Source organism: Pongo pygmaeus, chromosome 9 (assembly GCF_028885625.2).
Source record: "Pongo pygmaeus isolate AG05252 chromosome 9, NHGRI_mPonPyg2-v2.0_pri, whole genome shotgun sequence".
NCBI classification, from domain to species: Eukaryota; Metazoa; Chordata; class Mammalia; order Primates; family Hominidae; genus Pongo; species Pongo pygmaeus.
This window is the reverse complement of record NC_072382.2, coordinates 130,345,320-130,372,728: the sequence shown is the minus strand read 5'-3', so window position 1 is coordinate 130,372,728 and position 27,409 is coordinate 130,345,320. Positions and strand designations below refer to the sequence as shown.

The 27,409-nt window shown below is 41.1% G+C and overlaps 1 protein-coding gene and 1 long non-coding RNA gene across 4 annotated transcripts in view; one reads left to right on the top strand and one right to left on the bottom strand.

Moving 5' to 3' along the window:
* The window catches only part of ETS1 (ETS proto-oncogene 1, transcription factor), a 138,027-nt gene that overhangs the window by 48,347 nt on the left and 62,271 nt on the right, over nucleotides 1-27,409 (top strand). The window contains exon 1 of one of the 3 annotated variants that reach the window (XM_054438709.2): nucleotides 25,300-25,770. The exons of the other annotated variants lie outside the window; for them this stretch is intronic. Within the exon in view, the coding sequence (XP_054294684.1) occupies nucleotides 25,689-25,770 (82 nt within the window). The 5' untranslated portion in view covers nucleotides 25,300-25,688. Of the gene's footprint in view, nucleotides 1-25,299; nucleotides 25,771-27,409 lie in introns of those variants that run through there. 3 annotated transcript variants of the gene reach the window in all.
* Nucleotides 17,310-21,550, bottom strand: LOC129007630 (uncharacterized). Its single transcript, XR_008492373.2, has 4 exons — nucleotides 21,377-21,550; nucleotides 20,272-21,159; nucleotides 18,607-18,681; nucleotides 17,310-17,554 (listed from the first exon to the last, which is right to left on the bottom strand). It is a non-coding gene; the product is annotated as an uncharacterized LOC129007630 (long non-coding RNA).

Sequence of the window (27,409 nt, the reverse complement as noted above, 5' to 3'; positions counted from 1 at the left end):
GGACTTTGGGATCTCTGTTAGGTGGGATTAAAAAAAAAAACCAAAAAAACAAAGCCACCAATTTTCAAAGTTGTGTCATCAGTCTTTTCCATACCTCCTGAGACTTGCTGAGGTAGTGCCTGAGAGGCAGAAATACCAGTGATTTAAGTAGCTATAGAGTTCCAGTTGCCTTTGCCATTTTTACTGGCTATCTTACATACCTCACACATTTTTTAAAAATCAATCTTGACAACTTTCCGCCATGTCTTAGACCTGCTGTTTCTCATGGAGCAGGGGTTCTTGCCCAGGAGAGTTTCAGGAAAGTGTGATCCTGCTGAAATTTTATGCAGAAATTTTTCTAAGGATCTGTAGCTTTCCTCTGATTCTCAAAGTTGTCTGAGACTCCCAAAGAGGTTAAAAACTACTGTTCCAAGGGAAAGGTACATTTGTACCTTCCTGCGGCACTTAGCACATTGTACTTCTAGAGTATGCAATGCATATTTTGTTGAACTGGGATGAATTCTCTGGTATAAACTTCCTTCCTATAAATCCCTTCTCCCTGCTCTGGTCAGTCCCAAGAGAGTGTATTTAAATCTGGAAGTTGTTTCCATTCCATTGTCTCTGAGACAGAAGAAGCATTGCAGCCTTGCCCAAAGTCTAGCCAGATCGCTCCTTTTCCTTTAACACATTTTTTTACTTCATGCTCCTCAGGATGATCTCTGCAAACACCCCAGGAAAACTGTGGACCTGGGACCTCCCTAAAGTGAGCTGGAGGTAGGGATGGGGAGCTTCAGTCTGTGTCAAAGCACCACAGGAAAGTCACACTATGATCTGCGTCTCATGAACTTTCTAGTCACAGTAGATTTTTCCCAGCATCCTTATGTCATATAGGGAAGAAAAGATGTAGAAATAGTGCCCCTAAAAGGGATAGAAGTGCAGAAATTCAGAGCTAACACCTTCCCCCCTGTAAACAATGTACACTTGGCTCTTCGTATCCATGGGTTCTGCATTCATGGATTCAACCAACTTCAGAGCAAAAAAAAAAAATTTTTTTTAAAGAATATTTGCATTCATACTGAACATGTACTGACTTTTTCTTGTCATTATTCCCTAAACAATACAGTATAACAACTATTTACATATCATTCACATTGTATTAAGTATTATAAGTAAATCTGAGATGACTTAAAGTGTATGGGAGGATGTGCATAGGTTATTTGCAAATACTACACCATTTTATATCAGGGACTTGAGCATATATGAATTTTGGTATCTTAGGCAAGGGGTTGTCCTGGAACCAATCCCTCATGGCCAAGAGACTGTATACAGGAATGACTATGGCAGAAAAACTCCTGGATGCTACAGACTCTTTCAGTGCACTGCCCCTGAACCAAGGTCATTCTTTTGGAGTCTTAGCCCTCATTTCTGATCATTAGCTTCTGTTGGAACCATTGACTGTTAACATCTACTGCTACAAACTCACTTAGACAAGAGGAGGCCATTTTCAGACTTCTCCGGTCTAGACAGATTACCCAACCCAAGTCAACTACTTTGAACTTCCCAGCCATGTCTTGGCATTTTCATCTTTGGTCAGTACATCAGGTGGATATTCTTAGCTGAGCAGGGCTTAGAGCTTGCATCCTGGTGAACGTTCACTGGTTGAATTTTGGGTTTTATAATGAAAGTGGCTAGCTCCTTGAGACAGAAATGCCTGTGGGCTGTTCCTGCAGAGTTGAGTAGAGATTAGAAATAATAGAAAGTTGTTGTGCTCACTTCAACCATACCTGAAATATTTGGACATCTCATCAATACTTTGGGCTTTAAAAACTCTGAATTTAAACTTTCTGAACAATAAAACCAACTACCATGATGCCACATTTTCTTGAATTTTAATCTTTTGTTGTGTTTTTAACATGGTTTAGATCCCTCTGAACTTCTCGTTAGGTATCTGTACATATTTCTGTGTTGCTTCTTAACTGATCAATTGTAAATTAAAATATAGATGAAAAATAGTTCATAGCCCATTCTTTTCCAATTCTAGTAATCTTATTCCAGAAAGTCCAAAAGAAGGCCAGTTCTTCTAGAGCTGCTTGAGAGGTACAGTGGTTACCATTCATTAAACGCTTTCTGTATACCGAGGATTGCACATATGTGGTCTTTTGCTTTTACAATATTCCTGTGAGGGTGATACTATTCCCATTTTACAGATGAGATAAATAAGACTCAGAGAAGTCAACTTACCTCCCCAAAGAAGCCTAACTAATTCTGGGAGGCAGGTTGGTAATTAAATGTAAATGTTCCTCCAAAGTGCATGTTCTTAACCACCATGCACATTTTGCCTGCCCAAACATTTGTTCACATCTTTATTGCTGTGACAATTGCCCACCTCCAGGATAAGAATAGATAAACTTTCCTAGCTTTCCCACAAAGCAGAGACCCATGAAAATTCCACAGGGATGTAAAAGGAAAAACGAGACACTGTTACCTGATTTCTTTTATATCTTCTCTCTGGTTTTTTGGAGTCCCATATTGGTCATTTAAGGGCATGAGGAAGCCTGATAATTTGCAAAGCTCCTCCAGAGAATGGTTTTTCCTTTGTTGGGCATTCAGTTAGGGTCTAGAGGGTTTGCTTACCTCTTCACCTAAGCATCATACTCCCTTTGTCCCCTTACACTGCCCCCACCCCCACCCCGAACCAGCCAGCTCTGTGAGCAGACAGAGTCACTGAGCAAGACTAAACCCTAAGAAGTTTCTGAAAGGTTATACCCTTGAAGCTACCCACAGTGTACATAGCACGTGCTGAAGTTTACACAGACTTCCCAGACTTCTGAATAGAGAGACTAATTGTGGGGAAGCTGCTTTTCAGCACACAGGATGGGCTGTTCCCTGTGGGTTTTACTATCAAAAGGCTTTTAAAAGTGCAGTGTAGCCATTGTTGAATATTTCACAATGAATTAAATACCATTTCTCTCCTCGCAGCTGTTCCATGTGAGTGAGTGTAGAGTGCATTTTTTTTTTCTTTTCCTGGCAGAAGACGTCTGCTGTATAAACCTAAGCACTGGGGTAATGAGATTATTTGTGTGTGAATTCTTTAGGAAAAGCATTTCTTTATTTTAAACTCAATGTGATGCAGAGCTGCTGCTCTGGAGATGGGGAGAGGGAGAGCCGTGGAAAAGAATGGAATTGCAATGTCTTTGAGCAGAACTGGGAGAAGGCAGGGGTGAGGGGCTCAGGGATTAGGCTTGTAGCCGCAGTACATTTATCCACATTTCCCTACATTTCCCTAGGGCTGCCTGCATCTCTCAGCCGTACTAACTGGGCTACAGAAAAGGGAAATTCCATATACATATATATATATATATTTTTTTTTAGTAAACAATTGATCACTTTTCCATCTGCCCTTTCAAAATTCCTTTCTGATCTCACAGGTTTTTAAAGCAGTTGAAGAAACAGTTTGCTCTATGCCTATTTTTATCTCAAAGAGCTTTTAATATAATTTAAATTATAAAATATACAAGGAACTGACTTTCTTATGACATTTAGGGCAGTTTCCACAATTTGGACATACTCAGCTTTAATAGTACCATACCATTGAGTGCTATAACATGTATCCACACATCTCTTGCTTGACTTTTCCTCTTCAGAGTTTTCATTTATCTTTCATAGACATTGAGCTTCAGGTGAGCAGTGAGTTGGAATTAAGTATAAAATTAATTAAGATTAAATACAAATGTAGACTTAACTCTTCCTAAAATGTCATCAGGGAGTCAACAGCTATTTTTTAGATCCACTGAAGACTAAGAACACAATGAGATTAAATGGAAAAAGAGGGATTTAGATTAGTGAGGGGAAAATATGACTCTGAAATCCATTATTAGAGTTTATAAATTACCTCTCCTCTCAAATATCTTTCAGGATATTTCAGAAGGAGTATTAGTAATTTTTTTATTATTATCCTTCTGGTTCTATCATGTAAGATAAAATTTTCACAACCTTTTAAGGGAACTTAAGGAACTTAAGGGAATGCTTTAGGAAATTATTGAGTGGGAAAGAGCAGGCCAGATGTGAAAGGAGAGACGTTGAGTTTGAGAGTAATCTTTTAATTCTGCTGCAGTGACAGAGGCAAAAAGGAGGCATGAGCTGGGCATGCTGATATGAAAACTCAACCAGTAGATTTTTGGGGCTAAGGAGAGAAGGTCTGAAATGTACTTCTGCACCTCCCCCATCTTTACTGGTCACTTACTTTTCTCATTTTTCAAACTTCCCAATGTCTATGTCAGAATGGGCAGGTGGAGAGTGATCATTTTTCCCTGTGTTTAACAGAAGGGAAAGTTCTGCTGCAAAGATTGGGGAGAGAATCTATGCTGTTCTGGTAGCTTTGAAATGCATAATCTTTTCTCTCTTCCTGGCTGTGAACTAGTACTTTTCTCTGTGCATATATATCACATTCAGTTTATTTTGAAAAATAAATTATTATAAAAAAATCTCTTTAAATAATTTTTTTTTTTTTTGAGACAGAGTTTCGCTCTTGTCACCAGGGCTGGAGTGCAATGGCACGATCTGGGCTCACTGTAACTTCCACCTCCAGGGTTCAAGCAATTCTCCTGTCTCAGCCTCCCGAGTAGCTGGGATTACAGTCGCTTGCCACCATGCCCAGCTAATTTTTGTATTTTTTAGTAGAGACGGGTTTTCACCATGTTAGCCAGGCTGGTCCTGAACTCCTGACCTCAGGTAATCCACCCATCTCGGTCTCCCAAAGTGCTGGGATTACAGGTGTGAGCCACCACGCTGGGCCTAAAGAAAATTTATAAATCAAAGAATAATAGGGAGGAAAGGCATTTTGGTGTCATCACTTAAGAGTTAATACATGGAGGGTGTGTTCCATGGGTATTTTTTGTGACAAGTGTTCACCTGAGTCACACACAGATACCTCAGACTTAAAACTGAGCTCACTGCTTTCTCTTGACTCTGTAACCTGTAACTCTGTAGCTAGTGGAGGGGTTGTTGCTGTCTTTATCCTCTCTCTTGTTTTGACGAAGGTCACTATCAGCTACCAATCACCAGGCTAAAGAACTGGTAGTTATTGACTCCCTCTCCCCTGTTTTTTTTTTTTGTTTGTTTGTTTTGTTTTGTTTTGTTTTGTTTAAATACCTTAACACTTGTGTTGGTTAAGGAAGGATCTTTTTGTTTGTAAGTGGCAGAAACCTGACTCAAACTAGCTTCAGTGTAAGAAAGAATTTCCTGACTTAACAGATGGGAAGTCCAGTAGAAGAGTCAACCTGGGGATTCTAGGGAATCCAACAATCTTCTGAAGTCTCTCTTTTACCCTCTTCCTCCTCCCTCTTCTCTTCCTGCTCTTCCTCTTCCCTCTTCCCCTTTTCCTTTTCTCTCATTCTAGCTCACATCTGCTTTGGTGGAAGAAGAGAAGTCCATAGTCATAGACCTCATTAAAGAATGCCTTGTTCATAATGGTTATATATAAAATTCTTGGTCTGTGTGCCCATCCCCAAGGCAATGAATGAAATAATGGGGCTGGGGCATTCTAATTCACCATGTGAGACATGTATCATCTTTGTGAATAGAAGGTGTAGGTGGTACTGTGATCAGCAGTTCCACCAGAGCTATACTGTGTAAAAAAGAGACAGTTTCCTAAAGGAAAATGGGGAGTGCTTTACTGGAAAAAGAAGGAAAAGACTACAGATAGAAAAGCAGCAGACAGCCACTATATTTTCATATTCAGTCACAAGTCCCATTGACTTTATCTTCCACGTAGCTCTCGTATGGAGCCCTTATTATAATCAATACTTGTGTTGAGACCCCAGTTGTGTTCCCCTGATACTGGTGAATACCTGTATTGTAGAGACCATTGCACCATATTGCAATCATTGTTTTGTCTTTCCTCTGAGACTGTATACAGCTTGAGGTCAGGGGCTTTGTCCTTGTCATGTTTCTGGTACCTAGCAGAGTGCCTAAATTGCCACGGACACTCAGTTAAGGTCTGTGGAGAACCAAACCAGGTTATTAAATTAATCTGTCAGGATCATTGTGGGTACTACCCAAGATTTTAAAGATTGGTTAAGAAGTAACAAAAATTAAAACAAAACAAAAGAAAACACAAACTTTGCAGTAATTTAGAATAAAACCCAAAGATCAGCTCAGAAGACTTTTTGTGTTATGGTTCCTCTCATTCTAAGGCAAAAGGACTTCACCATTTATTTCTGTATCCTCAATGCCTAGCCTAATACTTGCCACAGAGCAGAGGATTTGATAAATATTTGTATCCTGGTTGTCCAAACTTGTCCTAGCTAGTGGAGGGATGGTTGGTGTCTTGTTCCTCAGTTAGATCATGGGTAATTCCAAGTTACCGACTGGTTTAGGGTGTCAGTGACATTAGAGCGTCTTTATTTTGTCCCTTATTAATCAACACATATTTATTAAGCCCTTGTTCTTCATGAGGCGTTGGGGCTATAAAGTGTGGTTCAGTCTCATCCTCAAGGAACATCACGCAACCTTGTTGCCGTGCTGAGACGGACACAGCCAAGCTGGCAGAGCTGGTGAGCACCAGGGGACTGGGAATGATGAGAGGGATGGTCCTGTTGAGACTAGAATTATGGAGAGACCCTCCTGAGGCCTCGCAATCACATGAAATTGAGGCTGAGGGGGTTTGCCTTGAGGAGCACTGGTTCATCCAAACTTAGTCGGCAGAATGAGGACAGAACCCGATTTGGAAAGGGGTTGTTTTACTGGTGTTTGGAAGAGTGGCCACTCCGGCTCTGCTTTATGTATCCTTGAGGGTTGTTATTCTTTCTTCTCTCCCCTGTGTTGATTTTCACCTCCCTCACCCTGGTCTGGCCTCTCCGTGGCCTTCCTGCCGCTTTCAGAGATGAGTTTAGACTCCACATGGGGCTCCCAACCTGAATGAAATATCCCATTCCTGGGGCCGCTGCTCCCTCACTTCATTAGTGTTCCTTGCTGTTTATAAAGCCAGGAGATAATATTTTTAAATTCCATTTGGAGTTTCCCAGGCAGCCTCTCTCTAAGTCACTTAGGAAGTTTAGAAAAGAAGGTCACGGAAATGTTAGACGTTTTTCCACTGAATTTTGGTGAAGCAAATGGTCTTAAGATGATGTTCATAGACCCCACTGGGCAGGCTTTCCTGATGATAGGAAATTCTCCCTCTTTTTTTGTCTTGCCTTCACCTCTAGAAAACAAATGTTTTTTTTTTTTTTAAACAGTTTATTGAGGTGAGCTTTATTGAGATATAATTCACATACTATACAATTCACCTATTTAAAGTGTACAATCTAAGTTCTTTTTAGTGTATTTACAGTATTGTGCAGCTATCATCGCAATTTAATTTTAGAACATTTTTCTTCTTCTTTTTTTTTTTTTTTTTTTGAGATGGAATTTCTCTCTTGTTGCCCAGGCTGGAGTACAATGGCACAATCTCTGCTCACTGCATCCTCCGTCCGCCTCCTGGGTTGAAGTGATTCTCCAGTCTCAGACTCCTGAGTGGCTGGGATAACAGGCACCTGCCACCACACCCGGCTAATGTTTTGTGTTTTTAGTAGAGACAAGGTTTCACCATGTTGGTCAGACTGGTCTCCGACTCCTGACCTCAGGTGATCCGCCCGCCTTGGCCTCCCAAAGTGCTGGGATTACAGGCATGACCCACTGCGCCCAGCAACATTTTTATTCTTCTTAACAGAAATCCTATATCTATTAGCAGTCGATCTTCATTCTTTCTCATTCCTCCTATCTCCACACCTCAAAAGCTACTGGTCTAATTTCTATCTTTATAAATTTGCCTATTCTGGAATTCTCATAAGTAGAGTTATACAATATGTGACCTTTTGTGACTGGCCACTAAGCATAATGTTTTCAAGTTTCACCCATGTTGTAGCAGGCATCAGTATATCCTTTTATCATCAAAATAATATTCCATTATATGGCCATGGCACATTTTATTTATCCATAATTTGATGGCCATTTAGGTGCTTTTCACTTTGTGGTTATTATAAACAAGGCTGCTATTAACATTGTTGTACAAGTTTTTTGTGTGAATATGTTTTCATTTTTCCAGGGGTAGAATTTCTGGGTCATATGGTAACTCTATTTGTGGAACTGCCCAACTGTTTTTGAAAGTGGCTGCTTCATTTTACATTCCTACTAGCAATGTAAGAGGATTCCAATTTATCCTCATGGTGAATGAGCAGTAGTATTTCATTGTCATTTTGATTTGCATTTCTTTAGTAATTAATGATATTGAGCTTTTCTCATGTGTTTACCGGTCATTCGTATACCTTCTTTGGAGAAATGTCTATTAAAATCCTTGGCCCGTTTTTAAATTGGGTTGTCTTTTTATTGTTGAGTTGTAAGAGTTCTTTACATAGTCTGAATACAAGTCCCTTATCAGGCATATAATTTACAAATATTTTCTCCCATAAAGTGAGTTGTCTTTTTACTTTCTGGATGTTTAGAATTTGCAGCACCATAGGTTTTAGATTTGATATAGCCCAATTTATCTATTTTTTTCTTTTTTTTTTCTAGTGCTTTTAGCATTGTACCTAAGAAATTATTGCCCAACACACGGTTATGAAGATTTAATCCTGTTTTTTCTTATATGAGCTTTATAGCTTTAGCTCTTACATTTATGTCTCTGATCCACTTAGAGTTAACTTTTATGCACAAAGGTCCAGTTTCTTTCTTTTTCGTATGTGTATCTGGTTGTCCCCTATTATTTGTTGAAAGAGTAATCTTTCTCCATTGTCTGTCCACTGTCGTGGGTAGAGATTTTTAAATACATATGCCACCTACGAACTACCTCCTTAATCTATGGCAGAATAATTATTTGTATTAAGTGGTTCCTCAATACTGCTCACTACAGTGCATGAGTATTTTGAGGATACCTGAGTTCAAACCTGGTTTGGTGTGTGTGTGTGTGTGTATGTGTGTATGTGCGTGTGTGTGTGTTTTGACCTGAATAAAACTACCAGTATTCATCCTTTACTTTTAGCCAGGCACTGCCATACATTTTACATACATTACCCTGTTTAAATCTTACCAAAGATTCTGTGAATTATTAACTCCATTTTACAGACAAGTAAATTTTTCAGGCAGGGAGATTTATATAGTTGAAATAACTTGCCAAAAGTTACACTCTTTGTGAGTGACAGACCCCGGATTTGAGCTCAGGTCAGCCCGACTCTGTAGCCTAGTATGAAACACTGTACTGGTCCTTGAGCATGTTATGTGAAATAATAGTAACCAGGAAAAGGCAACATAAAGCAGCCACTATGTGTGCAATTTGTGAAGAATGCAAATCTGAAAATCTAGTTATGCTAAATGGCTATCAATTTCCTCATCTCTAAATAGGAAGGTTAACGCCCCTCTTATCTCCTGAATTACAATCAAAGTATTTAATTTTCAAGTTACTTCTGTGTGTTTGAACTCTAAGAAGGAAAAATAAGTCAGTAGACTTTTCTAGGATAATTTCATCATACTTTTATAAATCAATTGTTTAAATCTTATTTAATGCGAGTGTTTCCGCTTAAGACATTAATTTTTTTTTCACTTTTCTTGTATTTTCTTTGGTAAGTTTCAAAGAAAGTCACTAATAGTTGTGTGGCAAACATCCCAAATCTACTGAATTTACTGTATACAAGACTTTTAAGAAAATGAATATGTTCAATTTGAGGGAATAAATACTGTGAATCCAAGGAAAGTGGAAATACCTCTTATATTGAAGGTGTCAATACATATTATTCCTGAAGTCATCTTCTAAGTCCTCTTCCCCATCTCATTACTTCTTCTCCCTTCTTGTAGGTGCTTATTTGGCCTTTGGTGAAGAATTTGGGACATATAGCTTTAAAACAATGGAACATTTCCCAGAACGTATTGTTTTTGTGTTTGTAATGCTATGTCCTATTTGTCCTGAAGTTTCTATTGGAACATGTTATTACAGAATTCCAATATACACGTATAAGTGGTAAAAAAGCACAATTAGAAATATATGTTCTGTGACCAGCTGCTCTTATTTAGTAGGTTTCCCAGTGTTTTCCTGCTGCAGCTGCTAGGAAGGTGTGCACCCGACTTTGAATGTTTTGGGTGCAGGAGTTTATTTCATGTCAGTTTCCCTTGCTCCTTAGTTCCCAGGGGTAGGGAGCTGAGTCCTTGCTTTCCTTTCCTTTCCTCTAATTCCCAACTGTGATTTAATTCCTCCTCCAGTTCATACTTGAACTCAAGCAGATACATCACTTGGGATCCTACTGTATCCACCTCCCAATGACAACTTTGCTTATTCCCACTCTGAGTGGAGACAAGTAGGAATTCGTGGATTAACAGTCTCTTTATTCACCATGCCATGCTTTCCCTCCCTCTCCCCCTACACACTCAGTGTTAGTGGGAAAATAATGTCTCAGGTAAATTATGGTATATAGTGATAAAAGGTCTAATTAAAAAAAACAACAAATGACGACAAAAGACTTGGCAGGAGAAAACCACATTTTAAGGACTTTCAGTGGTAGGTGAAAGTGATTTTGGACACATGAATGATTTGAAAGAGTTGAGCTAATATGCATCTTCAGTATTTTGCACAGCTGACATGGATCAAAGTTGTGCAAAACATTGGAGAGAGTCTCTGTACCTGGACTGATACTGCATACAGTGAGGCTGGGATCCTTTCCCACCTCTTAGGCATTTCTCAGAGGTGCCGTGAGGTGATGTTGGAATTATTTTGTGATCTTTCATGCTAGATAAGGTAAAGCATCCCTACTATTTTAATCAAAGGAAAGAGGTGATGTGTATTCATATTTACTTCTGAGGTTTGACACATAAAAAATTTAAAATGACCCAAACTTTATGAAAAGAGTATGAAATGAATGTCTGCTAATTGCTCTTCTATGGGATCTGATTTGCAGAATTACAAGGCCAGCTTAGCCTGAAGTCATTGCTTAAATAACCTGCTAACTGGAATGTATTAACATGAACTGTCAACACGGCTGCTCCCTTCAACCAATTCCAAGCTCTTTCTCCTCCTAATGAGAGGCTTCTTGTGTGTCTTGATTTGTCTGTTATGCCTCTTGACATTGCTCACAATCTCAATTGGATCAGAAAACAGCTTTTTCTAGACCACAGAATGTATGCTATTCTCTAAAATCTTAAGCTCTTAAGATCTCTACAGTCTGTTTACCCAATGTATTGAATTCTTGTACCCAATATCTCATGATAATGTTCATTTATGATACATATTTCTTCTCTTCTTACTATTTGAATAAAGTATATTGACTATATGCATCTTATATTTTTATTTGATTAATACTCTGGCATTCATTCCAAATCATTCTTCTCTTTCATCCATGTTTTCCATTTATCTTTGTTGAAACAGTTTTATTTCTGCCTTATAGTTTACTTTGTCTGTCCTTGACAAATTAACAGGTGTGATTTTTACACGCTTAATTCTCAATGGCTGTGTTGTATACATGCCAAGCTGCATCTGGAGGAGACAAATCTATATAAAAATGCGGGTCTCTTTGTCTTTACTTATTGTCCTATTTTTTACGTATTTAGAGGTCTTAGATTACTCCTCTTTAAGGCAACATCTGAGAATGGAGGCACACTGTGGTAAGGGAGAGTAATAAAGAACTTACTGCCAGCCAGAGTCTAATTTTACAGCTTTTAATCCATTATGATCATTATAAAGTGAGCATTCCACTTTAACAAGTAGGAACCTTGCCAGAACAAAGTGACTGCCAAATGAATGACAATGTTTGCCTGCTTCATCTCAGGTTGGAGGTTACGAACTCTTACTGATACAATTACTGATTAACTACAAGATCATGGAATCTTCCTCTGTTGCTTTGTGTCTTAATTTCTCTTTCTATCTGGAAGGTGCCCATGAATATTAGAAAGACACAACTTTTCAAAAGTTGAGATTGTGGTGGTAAAATAGCAAGGAAAGAGGAAAGAGCTGGCCCTAAATGTCGTCATGCATAGAGATGAAGGTACACAGGATTCATCAGGCAGTGAGTGATTTTTGCCATAAGACTTGATGTGTCAGGGATGAGACCCACTCATTGACTTTGGTTGTTTTTAAATGTTTGGGATTTGGCAGAGCTCAAAATCTATTTTGCCAAGTCCTTTAATTTTTCTGGTTTTCCTATAAAAACCCTACAAGAAAATCTAGGCAATACCATTCAGGCACGGGCAAAGATTTCATGACAAAAACATCAAAAGCAATTCAGCAAAAGCAGAAATTGACAAATGGGATCTAATTAAATGAAAGAGCTTCTGGACAGCAAAAGAAACTAGCATCAGAGTGAACAGACAACCTACAGAATGGGAGAAAATTTTTGCACTCTATCCATTTGACAAAGGTCTAATATCCAGAATCTACAAGGAACTTAAACGAATTTACAAGAAAAACAAAACAACTCCATTAAAAAGTGGGCAAAGAACATGAATAGACACTTCTCAAAAGAAGACATTTATGTGGCCAACAAACATATGACATAAAGCTCAACATCACTGGTCATTAGATAAATGCAAATCAAAACCACAATGAGATACCATCTCATGCCAGTCAGAATGACGATTATTAAAAAGTCAAGAAACAACAGATACCGGCAAGGCTGTGGAGAAATAGGAATGCTTTCACACTACTGGTGGAAATGTAAATTAGTTCAACCATTGTGGAAGACAATGTGGCAATTCCTCAAAGATCAAGAACCAGAAATACCATTTGACCCAGCAATCCCATTACTGGGTATATACCCAAAGGAATATAAGTCATTCTATTATAAAAATAACATGCACGCATATGTTCATTGCAGCACTATTCACAATAGCAAAGACACGGAATCAACTCAAATGCCCATCAATGATAGACTGGATGAAGAAAATATGGTACACATACACCATGGAATACTATGCAGCCATAAAAAAGAACAAGATCATGTCCTTTATAGGGACATGGATGGAGCTGGAAGCCATTATCCTCAGCAAACTAACACAGGAACAGAAAACCAAACATTGTCTGTTCTTACTTATCAGTGGGAGTTGAACAATGAGAACAGATGGACACAGAGAGAGGAACAACACACACTGGGGCCTGTTGGAGGGGTAGGGGGAGAGAGAAAATCAGGATAAATAGCTAATATATGCAGGGCTTAATACCTAGGTGATGGGCTAATAGGTGCAGCAAACCACCCAGGGCATATGTTTATCTGTGTAACAAACCTGCATGTCTTGCACGTGTATCTGGACCTTAAAATAAAATAAAATAAAATAAAATATTCTTCAAAAAGGAAAAAATTTTCTTGTTTTCATTGCGAATTTTGAGGTCTATGAGCATTCATGGAAAAATTTAATTGTATATGGGATTTCTTTATAGTCTAGTCATCTACTCATCTGTATGGGACATCCAAGAAGACTGGCGAGTCTTCCTAAAAACACTTGGAAGGAAAGGGTTTGTATGGTCTAAAGATTAAATGAGCAAAAACCTCAAAGACTAGTTTGAAAAGTTAAGCTCTAGAACTATTAAGCAGAGTTAGAAAATAGCTGGCCTGTTCTCCCTCCATTTTTATTATTTAAAAAATTGTATCTAAAAAGTGCATTTGTAAACGTGTGTGCATGTGTAGGAGATCTGACAATTTCAAACAAAGACAACCATGTCATAAAATAATAATGCCCTTTACTATGCACAAAGACCATCTGTAGCAAAGCTGGAAGTAGGCCTGAATGTGCCATCTTAGATCACATTTGGTATAAAGTGGTTATTTTATTCATTCATTTAGTCATTCTTTTACTTATTCATTTCATTTACTCAGTTACTCAGTTATCTATTCTTCCAACACTTATTAAGCATTCACTAAGTCCTTGTGTTTAAAGCTGGAAATTCAAATTTGAGTAGAATACGATTGCTGTTCTTGAGGGGCTCCGATTATTTTCGGTAATGTAAGCGCCCCATTGGAAACCTATATGTGCTGCTGAGAGCACAGAGGAGGTAGTGCCCGATTTTATCTAGCAAGGCCTTGGAAACCATGGGGGAGGTGATTTACTGCTGAGTCTTGACAGAGGTGCTGGGCAGGTAGACCAGTGCTTTCCAGAAGGGAGAAAAGCCTGTAAAAATGCACAAAAGAGTGAAGAACTAGAGTGTGTTCAAGGGATTGCCACAAGTCCATGATTGTTAGAGAGCAGGCTCCCTATGTGGGGTAGAAGGTGTGGTCAAAAGGTAAAGAGGACCAATTTTGGCCTTTTGGACTGTGCTTGGATTTTATCTGTTTGGCGGTGAGGAGTATCTAAGGGAGTTTAACCTAAGGGGTGGTTTTCTGCATACTGTTTTTAGAAATCTGGTAGAAATGGCCACCTTGGCTGCATCTTGCCCAGGCTCTCTGACTTTCAGGAAAGTCCTTCTCTGACGCTCTCCCGCAATGGTAGCGGCAGCCCTGGTGTACTGCGATGTGGGGAATGCTGGCCAAAGATTTTACACTGTGATGAAAACTTTTGCCTTTCCAAATAATTTATTTTAAAAGCAGTGTGAACTGTATCCATTCCTTTAAGGTGGAGGTGACTAACATCTGGGCTTTGGATGGATATGGAGCGTGAACAAACTCACCAACATTGATAAGGATGGCTTTTCAAAGGCGACGGCTAATTGGCGACGGGGGTGGGGCTTAGGAGAAGTGGAACATTGGCTTGTCTATCACTAGGCTCTTTGCAGAGGTTTCTGACAGAGGAAAGCTAATCAGGAGACCTGCATGGGGAGAGAGGCGTGTTATTTAATTAGCTTTACAATGGGCTGACTTGAAGGCACGTGGTGGTTTTAATAGAGGGAGATAGATGTCCTTTTTTGCAGGGCTAATTGTTGGGAAAAAGCAGGGTCTTTGTTCAGGCCCAGCATGAGGGCTGTGATCTCTTGGAGCCTAGGGCTGCCCCTGCTAATAATTTTAGACAGAGCTATTCAAGGCTGCTCTGTAAGAGAAAAGAAGAACAAGAACAGTATTGTGTATGCAGGATCACTGCCCAAACCTCCCCAAAGTCACTGGGGGAAAAAAAAGGAGAGCAAGAGGACTCAGCCATGTGCATTTTGGAGTATGTCCCCATCATTTATTTGCTATGGTTGTTGGAAAGGGCAAAGTGACACTTCCATCAACTTGGAGCTGAGGTGGGGTGACTTAACTAAACACCCCCAGAAAACCAATTAAGTCTGCTTTCCCAATGATACAGCATTCGTCTTGCCAAAATGGAGCGGGCAACTAGCGAGAAGACTATGACTGTTCTCTGCTGCCAGCCTTGATGGCTAGGTGCCAGGCAATGGTAGTGCCAGAATGCAGATTACATAGCTGATGTAAATGGCAAATTCTGTGTTTTTAGAGGGCAGTCCTAAGAGCACCCATGGTTTGACTGGTGGCCCAAGGGGCAAGATGAGAAACCTTTCCCTAAGGTTCTTTTGGGCAACTGGTCAGCATAGGTAGTTAACAACAGGGAGCAGAATACTTTATCTGAATTCCAGGTGGCAAGTCCAAGCTTGCAGGGAGTGCTATCTGGGTTCAGAATTCTGTAGCTGAAATGTATGTGTGTGGCACAATTAGAGATAGATAGAGGTTTAGGTTTATAGCACAAGTTAAACTGTTCATGCCCCTGCACTCCAGCCTGGGTGATAGAGCGAGACCCTGTCTCAAAAAACAAAACAACAAAAACAACAAGAACTGTTGGCTGGCAGAAAAAGAGACAGCCAAGGAAAATGTAAGATGCAATAACATAGAAAAAGACTTCTGTGAAGTGAGTGCAGTAAGGTGCTGCCTAATGGGTGCTAGTTTGGGAAGTACCTCAGGCAGAGTGCTATGGGGGCATATTGAATAGCATGTGGGATTCTTCCCAGATTGAAAGTCAAATGCTGAGGCCAGTTGCTTAAGAAGGTCTTATTTTGTTTAGGTTGTAAAAATCATTGGCTATCAAATGTGCAATCCAGAGAGTGGAGAACCCAATACTGGAAGGAATTCGAGAGGGTACACATTCTCTTTGCTGCTAATTTGTAACGTAGCTGTGAGTATATGATTAGAACTTTCATAATTGTATCTCACATCTATATAGTGGGAATTAATCCCCTTTCATCCAAGAGGGATGGTGTCAAGGATTTGCGTGATTTGCATACCCAGACCAAAAATTATCTTTGTCACTATGTCATGATTTTAACAGCACACATGAAGATAGGACACTGTGTCCTCATTTCTTCATAAGAATACTATATACTACAGTTTGGATTAACATTCATGAAAATTTTATGCTCACTAAATCTGAAGTCACAATTCTGATTTTTAAAATTAATAATAGCAGTGAAGGGTTACTGAGTCTTCATTCTGCATCATGCACAGTGCAAAGCACATGGCACCCATTCATCTCATCTCATCTCAGTTCAACTCTGTGAACTAGGCACTCTCCTCATCTCCATTCTGTAGATGAAGAAACTGAGGCTTTCTGAGGTCAAAGACTGACATCTGGAGAGCAGCCAAGCTAAAATTCAAACTCTCGTCTATCTACTGCCAAGCTTATGCTCTTAACCCACTCTACTATGTTGCCTCCGTGGTTATTTTAGAGTTTAAATTTATTCTATGGTGAGGAAACCAAAGCCTGGTAGTTTCTGCTTGGTAAGAAACTGCAGGTGTTTGTATGGACCATTTGGAAACAGGAACACTTATTTGGAATAGCCTTTTTACCTCCACACCTCAGTTCAATTCAATTCAATTCAATTAGACAAATACTCTCTGTAGGAGAAAGCATTAGCTCACTAAAAGCAGATGGATATGTAGATGCTGGACCTTTCCTGGATCTAGAATTTTGTTGCCAGCCATCTGGTCTCTCTCAATGCTGTGGAATCCCCTGAAAGAAGAGTTTATAATCTTCATGATTTTTAAAAATTCTCAACAATTATTCAGAATTTTAAATTCCTGGAAAGGGTTCTCTCTTGGGAATCTGCCATGAGAGCGCTGAGTGCCCTTTGTTCTTTCCTCTCGCAGTCCGTTGCCAGCTTCCCACCCAGCTGTACCTCCTCCCACTCCTCCCGGATGGGTGCCTTGTGGTACTTCCCACCCAAGGCCTTTTTGTGATGAAGTCTTTCAAGATGGTTTCCCAATCTGGGGAGAACACATGTTTCTGATCATTCTGATGAAACACGTCTCCACTAAGAAGCAACTTCTATATGCTTTCTGCTTTCTTCATTCTGCACGTTACTTGTCATTACCTATCACTGCCAGCCCTGGACTCTTGAAAGTGTTTCACAGGCCTGTCTGATTAAATGGCGCCCTCTTACACGTCACACTTGCCCATTTTGCTTCTCTTCTTTTCACCAACTCAACGGAAGAAAGATTTTTATTGTATGGGAGCCAATCCAGATAGATGAGATGTGAGCTGGGTCTGTTCCACCTCATGAGTCATGGGCAGGACCATCCACTACATTCTGACTCCTTCACAGGGCTGATGCAAGATGTGGAGTGAGCACAGCTGGCTTCAGTAAATTAAAGAAGACCTCACTTCTTTTTGGCCCTTAAGAGCTGAGAATCAAATGTGAGCTGTAACGCTGGAGAAATTGACATGTCCCTTTTTGAGCTTCTTATTCAAATCTGTCAACTTTATATCATTGGCATGCTTGATGCTCAGTAAATTCTAAATATGAATAATTACATTGGACACCCTAAAGTTGTTTTAATGAATTTATGCTCCTGCATATTTATGAAACTCAGATTCTGTGCACCCTTTTCAGGAGAGTACATACCAGAAAAGAGGTTTAAAGCAGCATGGGAACTTAAAAAGTGCTATGCATTTTACTTCCTCTGTTGGTAGGGTTAGCATTGGTGAAGCTAGGATTCATATTAATTCATTATGACACTATAATGCTGCTCATTGAAGGATGCCTAAGGTAAGATAGGCATAGATTCTTGAGTAAAATGTTTGTGGATGACTGCAATGATGTACTCAAAGAATGTTATATTTACTGGCTAAGCAGGCTGTTCTCAGTGTGACACATCAATGTTTTCTTGGGACTCTTATATGGAACTGGTTCTGGAAGAAGTGATGTAAAATAATGTGTGTTCATGATTCCCCCTCAGAACTCAGGAGAAATGATAAGCCCTCACCAAACCCAATATTTCCTTGGTTTTTAGGCTTTAAGATCAGCTGCCTTTTCTGTTCCAACATCTTGATTACCCATTAGTAGATCCAAACAATGAAATGCAGAGAGCAATACTCTACTTCGCCAAAAGTGGTTAGGGCTGCTTTCTATATTTCTGTGCCACCTGCTAGATTGTAGCAGCTCCATTTGATCCTCCCTGTCCTTTTCATTCCCATTTTCACTCTCAGCCCATCCCCATGTCCCCCCATTTCTACTTCCAACCCATACCCTTCCTCACTATCGACTCACCTGTATAGCCAGAAGATATATTTCAAAATACAGTGCTTCCGGAGTCCTGACAGATTAAACTTGAGAAGGTGAAAGGGATTTGTAATAAGCACCCTGGCTCACCATAAAGCATGTAACAGTCTATTCTTTCTCATAAAGATGGAGGAAATTGAGTTCATTTCATGTATTTCCCTTATCTTACAAATAATGTATATAGCAGTTGTACATCTTACCTTTGTGGAAGCCAGTGAAATAAAAGATTCAACAAGAAGTTCGGAAATTCCTGAAGACTGCTTCTGAGCAGCCATCTGAGAATATGAATAGCATGACGTTAAAACGTCCAGGCTGACGATCAAACAACTGATTTGCTTTGTGGTGAGCCAAAAGTCATTTTTTACATGAAGTCTCAGAATAAAAAATTAGATAAAAAGTAAAATGAATATTGTGATCTTAGCAACATTCTCCTTTAAGGGGATGGGAGGAATGGGAGGAACAGAATAAAACTTTACGAAGACCTTTTTAGTTAGAAATGAGTCAGTTAGTTGGATCTTTAATCTTAAACTTGGGGCAAATTTGAGTCTCACTTTAGACCGAACTAGGCAAAACAAAACTGGTATCTGAGCTTCATTTTTCTGTAAAAATGTTACAGGATGTTAGGAAGTTAACTGTTCATTAATTAAATAATGAACATAATTTATGGGGCTGTTACTACCTTGAGCTAAACACCATGGAGTGTAATAATGACTGAACCTCAGTTGCTGCCTTTAAAGAGTGTAGGAGACTGACACGCGTATTCAAATATGTACTAGGAGTGTGCTCTTGAGCTGAGCAGAAAAGTGGCAACTTGCAGGGGTGGGGTGACAGCTTCTGTGAGGGAAATTCTTTGTGTACTGTAAATGTCCATGTGAGGAAAAGATTGAGAAACACACTCTATATTCTGCCTAGATTTTCAGCTTGAACTTCCCTTGTGTCTTCTGTGACCTCCTGAGATCCTTTCACCTCCATTCTGTCCTGGATCCTTTGCATCTCTTCCAGCATGAGGACCTCCCATTGATCTGTTTTCTGTAGTTCCATGACTGTTGGCCATGCAAGACAATTAATTAAAGTATGGGATACTTCACTAGGTCTTAACTGCATTTTGAAATCTTGGGGACTGAAGTCCCAGAATGACAAGAACATAAAATCACTGTGACTCTACCTCCTCATCTCCTCCCCTTCTCTGTCCTCGACTTACACTTCCATTGTTCTCAGAGGACTTCCCTTCCACTACTTCCTCCTGTACCACTGTCCCTTTTCCTTTCAGGGCTATTTCTCCTTTTTGTGCTCCACTTATCTCTGCTTCTTGATCTCTAGGGTGGTAAATGTTAGTCTTTTGGGGCAATTGATTTGGCATTTTAGATGAAAGTAGTGGGGAGAGGGGAAAAGATTTCACAGTGAAATTGTCTTAATGTAAGATTCAAACCACAACTGCAGAGAACATCTGTTCTGAAGTTTGATGTCGTCTTTGTAACCCAAGAGAAAAGCAGAGTAAGATCAGAGGAAGGCCTTAGCCTTCCACCAGGATGAAACCACCTGCAGCCTTGGACAGTGGGTGAAATCCTGTAGCCCTGGGATACAGAGCTTCTAGGAGACTGGCTGTCCTCTTCTGTCATATTATTAAAGGATGTTGGTTCTCTTGCCATCTGTGCTATTGCCATTATCCCTCTACCTCCTGAAGAGTCCAATTCAGGACAACTTAAATTGGAATCCCAATTACGTGATCCCCAAAGGCTCACAGAGTAGTCTGCATTCTGCATTTGCAGCAATTCCAGGCAACATGCTCAGCCTGCTTCAGGGAAGCACACAACACTGGGTGTGGATGAGACCTCAGAACCCTCTAACCTTGGGCAGTTCCTTACCTCTTCCTGTCTGAGCCATGTTTGATTTGCTGCAAGAGGAATACGTGTCTAAACTGCTGGATTTTAAAATGTCGCTTGGTCTGTGGATTAGGCCAATCCGTTCCACATTGTTGGGGCTGCAGATGCAGTTGAATAGTTCATAATTATAGTCTAAAGAAACTGCAGACAGCAATAGAGCCAACCCAGGCCCTTTCTCTCCTGACAGCCCATGCCAAGCAGTCTCCCACAGGGAACCATAGTGTGGTTATCCTGCAATGTGTTTGCCCAAAGACAATACATCCAGTGTAGAGAAGTTGGATTTCTAGAAACTGAGTCTGCTCATCTATCTACTCCTATGTCCATTGTTTCCTGTCTTGTGTCTCAAGGGTGTCTGGTACTTCTCCTGCCAAAGTGAAATGCAAAGTAAATGCAAGGAGATGCCAGGGAGAGAACTGCTATCAGGGCATCTGTTTCCAGTACTGACACTGATTTTTTTAGGTTGTGTGGCCCTGGAAATAATAATTTCCTCACTCAAACTCATTTTTCTCCTCTGGTAAATAGGAGTGCTGGATGTGGAGAGCACTGATAAACTCCCATTGAGCTCTAACATGTGACAAATCCAAGACCTAAGGTTTTGTTTCCAAAGAGGCACTACAAATATGATCTTCTTTCAGAATTTAAACTATCACTGTTCTGTGACTCAAAACAAATATAAATCTGTAGTTCTCTTCTTCAATCAGGTAGTTCTGGAATTTCTCAAGTGAGGCTGATGCTGGGCAGGTTGTCAGTTTAAGAACTGAGGAAGGGGCTTGAAGAGATTTTTAAATGAAGTGTGGTGATAGTTGTTCTATCTCTCCCTGGAGATCGTTCAGGAAAATTGAGCATCCAAGCTATTCTGCAAAGAGATGGCTGTAGAGAGACATTTAATGTGATTTCTCACATATTCTACTGTATGCTAGATCTTAATAACAATAATCAAATACTAATTCTCACCTAGACACTGTGCTAAATTCTTTGCATACATTATCTCATTTAATCATTCAAATAGCCTTAAAAGGTGTGTGCTGCTATTATCCCTAGTTGAAACATGGAGGAACTGAGGTTCGGGATTGTTTAAATGACTTACCTGTGGCAATTCAGCTGGTTAGTTGGTAGAGTAAGAATTTGAACCTGAGTCTTATTCCAAAGCCCACACTACTATCCTCTTTGTTTTCTTATAGAGAGCTTTCCAGGGCAAACAGGCTCCCAAGTCCTCCCCTCTCCCCCAACCCCACCCCACCCTCCCTTCTTCCCTCCTGACTGCAGCCCCTCCTACCCTCATTGTTTATTGTGCCTTCTAAACAATAGCCAATGAGTCTGTGTTCCATTCTAGGGAGAGCTAGGGCTGATTTTATTCCCTGAAACAGAGATGAGGTTGTGACACAAAAAGGTTAAGTGGCTTTAGTGAGGTCACAGAGCCAGCCTGCAGTCAGCGACAGTACCATCTGAGTCCCCTGACTTGGGTCCCTTAACTGACCCTAAGGCCTTTTGGCATCCAAGTTTAATTAAGAGAGTTATTTTAATTTTCCTTCCTATCTCTAATTTTCCATTTTATTGCTGCTTGATAATGTAGATATTGAAGTGCCAGGCATTTTTCTTCCCTAGTGTGCTTTTTAATGACTAAAATTATCACATAGAAACCACTTGCCTTAGAGGTAAGCTTTCAAAGCCTGTTTCTGTGTATGACAGAGACTGTTACCTTTTCTCAGAGAAAAATGAGACCACAAATGCAGCTCAGACAGATTGTTGTTAATTGAGGGCTTTTTTTTTTTCTAAATCTTACATTTATACCAGTAAATCAACATCTGTGAGTCATAAACTGGTTCTGGATCAGCCGTTAGTGGTCTGAATGTTTTTGTACCTACCTTCAGTAAAGCATATTTTAGCTCAAAACTCAGAGATTCTTTGTTTTGTTGAAGTTCAAGACTCAGGAGTAGACAACGTGCTAGGACACTTCTGGAGAGGGAAAGTCTGTCTTCCATGATTGTTCAACATTAAGTGTATATTTATATTTCTTTTTTATTGAAGCTGGGGTAGAGTTGAGGGAGGAGTATAAATAAAAAAGAAAGTATGCTTTTTACATACTCCATGTGCTTGAGGAATTCCTGTATGAAGGTGACTATTTTCTTAATATTATTGTCTAGCTCCACTCTTCTGTTCCCCAACTCCTGCGGACTTTTCTTGGCCCTTACTGACTTGACGTTCCTAGTGTAAGGCGATTCAGCACTTGGTAGGATATAATTAGCCGAAGTCTAAGGAATGCTTAAAAATACAATTCTGTTTTTTCCCAAATGCAGGAGGAACAGACTGCTGCAGTACAAGCACAAGCACAGAAGTATTATTTGATTGATTTTTTTTTTCCTGAGTGCCTTAAAAACCAGATATGGCATTGAAGTATCTTGCCCAAGTGGATGAAAGGCAGCATTTGGCTGCTGTTGTTTGGCTGGTGGGGACACTGAGGCACACATGTAACTGAGTGGATGTGAGTGCTGGGGATGGAGGTTCTGCTCTACTATGAAGGGAAAAGGGCACAGCCTCTGACACTTTTTAGTTCATCTTCACAGGCCAGAGCATATCAAACTCACTTAACCATTGAATTAGGGAGCCCATAGTGACCAAAAAGTTGATAGTTCATCATTCAACACATATTTATTGAGCTCTGCAATGTCTTAGGCACTAGGCTAGGCATCATTTTTTTTAGCATATGATAACATAGAAATATCATTTAAAGTCCATATGAACATTTAGAAAAATCTACTTGTGTCCTAAAAAGAATGAATAAAAATATCATTTATCAACATTGATTAGATTAATGAAGCATGACCCTGGCAGACCTGATCGGATTATTATATCTTAAATATGTAAAAAATATTTTAACATGACCTTATTAGTGCTCTTCATCCAAATCCAGGGTTAGATGCATAACTTCTGATGGCATAAATATTCATAATTAATATCATCTGGAGGTAACTTTCCTGGCAGCCTGTGGTGGCGCCTGGCTATCTCTCCAAACTGCTGCTTTACGTAACCCTATTCCTTGATTTGGACATTCACACATTTTGTTTCTGTGCTTCAGGACTGGATTAGGAAATGGATGATTGACTATCTGAGTTGTCACTATTGAAGAATTAGAAAGAATAATTTTCCTCACTGCTAGAGTGGAAAGTGTTTACAGTTTAATCACGGTAGGCTTTTTTAGTATCTAATTTGGGTGGATGTTAGCAGCAGTGTTTAGGCTAGTCTGGGGAAGAAAGTTGAGGAGAAGACTGGGGAAGAGAGAAATGAGTTGCTCTGAGGAATCTGCATTTGAAAATAGAGAAGTACTCACACTTGGATTAAAAAATGCCAACATTTTCTTAATACAACATCAACAAAACAAAATTCCCCAAAGCAACTCTAGATTTCTTCACTTCTTTTCCTGATGAATTCATAGTGAGTAAGGCAGAATTGATTCAAGAAACTTTTTTTTTTTTTGTGGTTCATTTGGACGTGTAAATGTACAATTCATTCATCAGCTGTTTCCCTAGGCTTTTCCCAGGACCAGAAGTGTCTGTTCTTGTCATCTGGAGGCCAGCATTGTTTTCTCATACCTTTTGGAAACACAGCTGGATTGCAACAGTCTTTGTTCTTTCAAAAATTAGGACTATCACATACAAATATTTTCCTCTGGTCACTAAGGAGGGATTTAATCTGGAGTTTAGACCAGGAGCCAGAGATTTTTCTGTTCCTGGCTTCCTCCCCGATTTGCTGTGGGAAATCTGCAAATTACTAAGGCTTCAAGGGCACAAAACTGGGTTTAGATGAAGGTAAGCCTGTGTGTTAAAACTTACCAGAGGCACAGGTTACAGTTACAGTCAAATGTTGGGAGTTTAAATGTGCTGAGAAATCAGGAAACTTTAAAAATAGCTTTCTCTGAGATTGCTCAGGAGGATTTATGTTTAATCTTTCTGTTAATCAAAGATGGAGCTCAATGCCTGGTTCTAGCTATGTATTTAGATATACATATACTGGTTGATTTGTTAATTAGGACAAACTATCTCTATTTATTACAACCAGTGTATTAGTGGCAAACCATGAATTATTCGGGTTCATTTTGTTTTATCTCAAGTGTTGGGAGTTCCCAAATGGAACAGAAACTGTGCATTGTGATTGTGTCATGGCTGCCAATGATGTACTCCAGAAATTCAAAACCATAGAGCCTCTGCATCACTTTTTTGGTGGCGGTCGTGGGAGGGTTGTTTTATCTAAAAGAGGAGAGTCTGTGAAAGGAAAGACAAAGCTTTGGCCAACGGTGACATAATTAGAGGAACAGAATAATTAGAAATAAATCATAACTTCCCCTTCAACCCAACCACTGCTGGAGGTAAATTGGAAGCTTACGGAAGCTCATGGCTGGGTTCTAGTTTGGGGTCCCGTTCTGGACTTTCCTGCCAACGCAGGAGCATTACATGGGTGGGCTCTGAAAAACTGAAGCCTCCTCCAGAAGAAACACACGCCCTGACTCAAGATCCGGCTGGAGTCCAGTACTCCTAAAGCCCTTTGAGGACACGGGCTCACGAATCCCCTGCGCCTGCCTGCACGCTTGCCTTCATCCACATGCCTCACGTCCTGTGTGTCAGTCTTTGTGAATGAATGATGTACACGCACTTGGAAAACTATGCTGCTACTGGGAGGGGGCGAGAGCGGGTGACCAAGCCCTCAAGAATGCGTGGAGAATCAGACGGACTTTCCCGAAACGGTGGAGGCGGCCTGTGCACCCAGCCTGCACACCCGCTCCCGGCCCTTCCCACTCCTGCCTGGGCCCCGAGGCCCCGGGCTCCACGCACTGCTCCTCCGCGGTCGCGGCCCGGCCCCGCGCTCGCCCGCCCTTCCTTTCGCTTTGGGCCGCGGGCGGAGATTGGCCGCGGTGCTCGGCCCCGCCCCCGGCTCCCCGCCCTGCCCCGACGCCCCGCCCCTCGCTCCCCCAAGCGGACATCGCCGGGCCCGGGGCGCACGGACCCAGCGGCCGAGACGCGGCGCCGCGAGAAACGCCCTAAAGAGGAGGGGAGAGCGCGGGAGGGCGAGAGGGAGGGAGAGCGGCCGGGAGATCGAGAGCGAACGAGGCAGCCGCCGGCGGAGAGGAGGGAGCGGGCGAGGGCCGGGCAGGAGGAGCGGGCGCGGCGCGGGCGAGGCTGGGACCCGAGCGCGCTCACTTCGCCGCAAAGTGCCAACTTCCCCTGGAGTGCTGGGCGCGCACCGTCCGGGCGCGGGGGAAAGAAAGGCAGCGGGAATTTGAGATTTTTGGGAAGAAAGTCGGATTTCCCCGGTCCCCTTCCCCCTGTTACTAATCCTCATTAAAAAGAAAAACAACAGTAACTGCAAACTTGCTACCATCCCGTACGCCCCCCACTCCTGGCACCATGAAGGCGGCCGTCGATCTCAAGCCGACTCTCACCATCATCAAGACGGAAAAAGTCGATCTGGAGCTTTTCCCCTCCCCGGGTGAGTGGCGACGGCCGAGGCCCCCACCCAAGCTCTCGGCCAGAGGCCGGGGGTCCGCTGGACTTCTTCCCCCTTTCGCCGTTCCCTTCTAGGCGGTGCATTTCTTCAGGAGCGGGGGATGCTGTTGGCAGCTGGATTAGGAGGACGAGGAGGAGGAGGAGGACTGTTGGTGGCCCTAGACCCTTGGTTTGGGGGGTGGTATTTATTTTCACAGCTGTGTTTTTGTGAGTGGTGGGGAAAAGCTTATAGAATTTCCAGCGCCCCATTCCTGCTTTTTTTTATTTTCCCAAATGAGCGAGAACCCTCTGGCCTTATTCCTTAATGTTGAGGGGAGATGGACGCTGCCTCAGAGAACATCATCCCCTGACTCCACGTCCCCCATAGAACTGAGGCTGGGTGGAGGGCCCCGGGCAGTCTAACGGGTTGGCCTTCAGGCAGATTTTCAAATAAGGTCTTGCCTCCCCAAGCGTCCCTGTCATATGCCTTGCCCCTCTTTTCTGGGTTGAGGGTAAGGAGACCGGAGGAGAACTGAAATTATCCTCTTAACTTTGAGAAACGTCCGACCTTATTCATGTAGGTTACTTACTTTACCCATGTTTCTAATCTGCCATAAATTTTTCTTCTGGTACCAAAGGTCCGTTGGAAGGAAAGCATCCAACACCCAAATGTGACTTTGTGTCTTTGGTACATGGTGTTGTCCAACTCTTTCATTTATATGCATTTGAAGAAGAGAAGGATAGGAAGTAATTTTTTTTTTTTTCGTCTTTGACACAAATATTGGTGCTAAGCAACTTACGAGAGTCTGGCCTTACAGAATTTCTGAAGCAAATGTAGTTTGAGAGGGAAAGATGCTTTCTTTTAGGATAAGGCACTGCCAGCTATCCTTAGAGATGAGTGATTTTGGAGGTGAAAGTATATAGAAAGATCTAGGGAGAAGGCAGTGCACCCTGGAAAATAATTAATTTCAAGAACAGGCTACTCTGTTGTATCTGATTATCAATAAGTTTAGTTGCTGCCCCCTGTGGTTAACACTTCTTTGCCTCCGCCATAATTTATTGCTTAGTTTAACCCTTTCTTACTCTGCTTAAACTTTCAGCACAACCAAACTGATGTTTTGTCATTCTGAGGTCCTTCAGAAATATTAATAAAGACATGTAGGTCATGTCCCCTCCCTCTGGGCCCCCTGACATTCAGCTCCAGGGCTGCTGTGCACAGAAGGCTGAGATTGTGTCTCCTCGCAAGGATGATGGTGGTGGGAGCAATGCGGCGAGCGCAGCTGGAACCATGGAGACGTTTAAGCACTTGGGCCTACAATTCAGGAGTGCTGTTTCTATGATGACTGGGTTTGGGGGTTCGAGGGAGCTGGAATGAGTTCTGTTTGTCAGTTGATTGAAACCATATATAGAAGTGAAAAGATAGTTCACAACAAACATATAAACTCAACTAATAGGTCCTTTCCTTAAGAACGGCTTGTTTCTATGTGTTGTTATGGGTGTTTATGGGGGAAGAGACAGATTTGGTCATCTGGGAAATATCGTGTCGATATGTCAGTCCACATACCTACAAGGGATCTTTCATCCTGGGAATGAAAAAGAGCGCTGGCAACACGTGTTTCAGATCACGGTGAACAGCTGAGGCA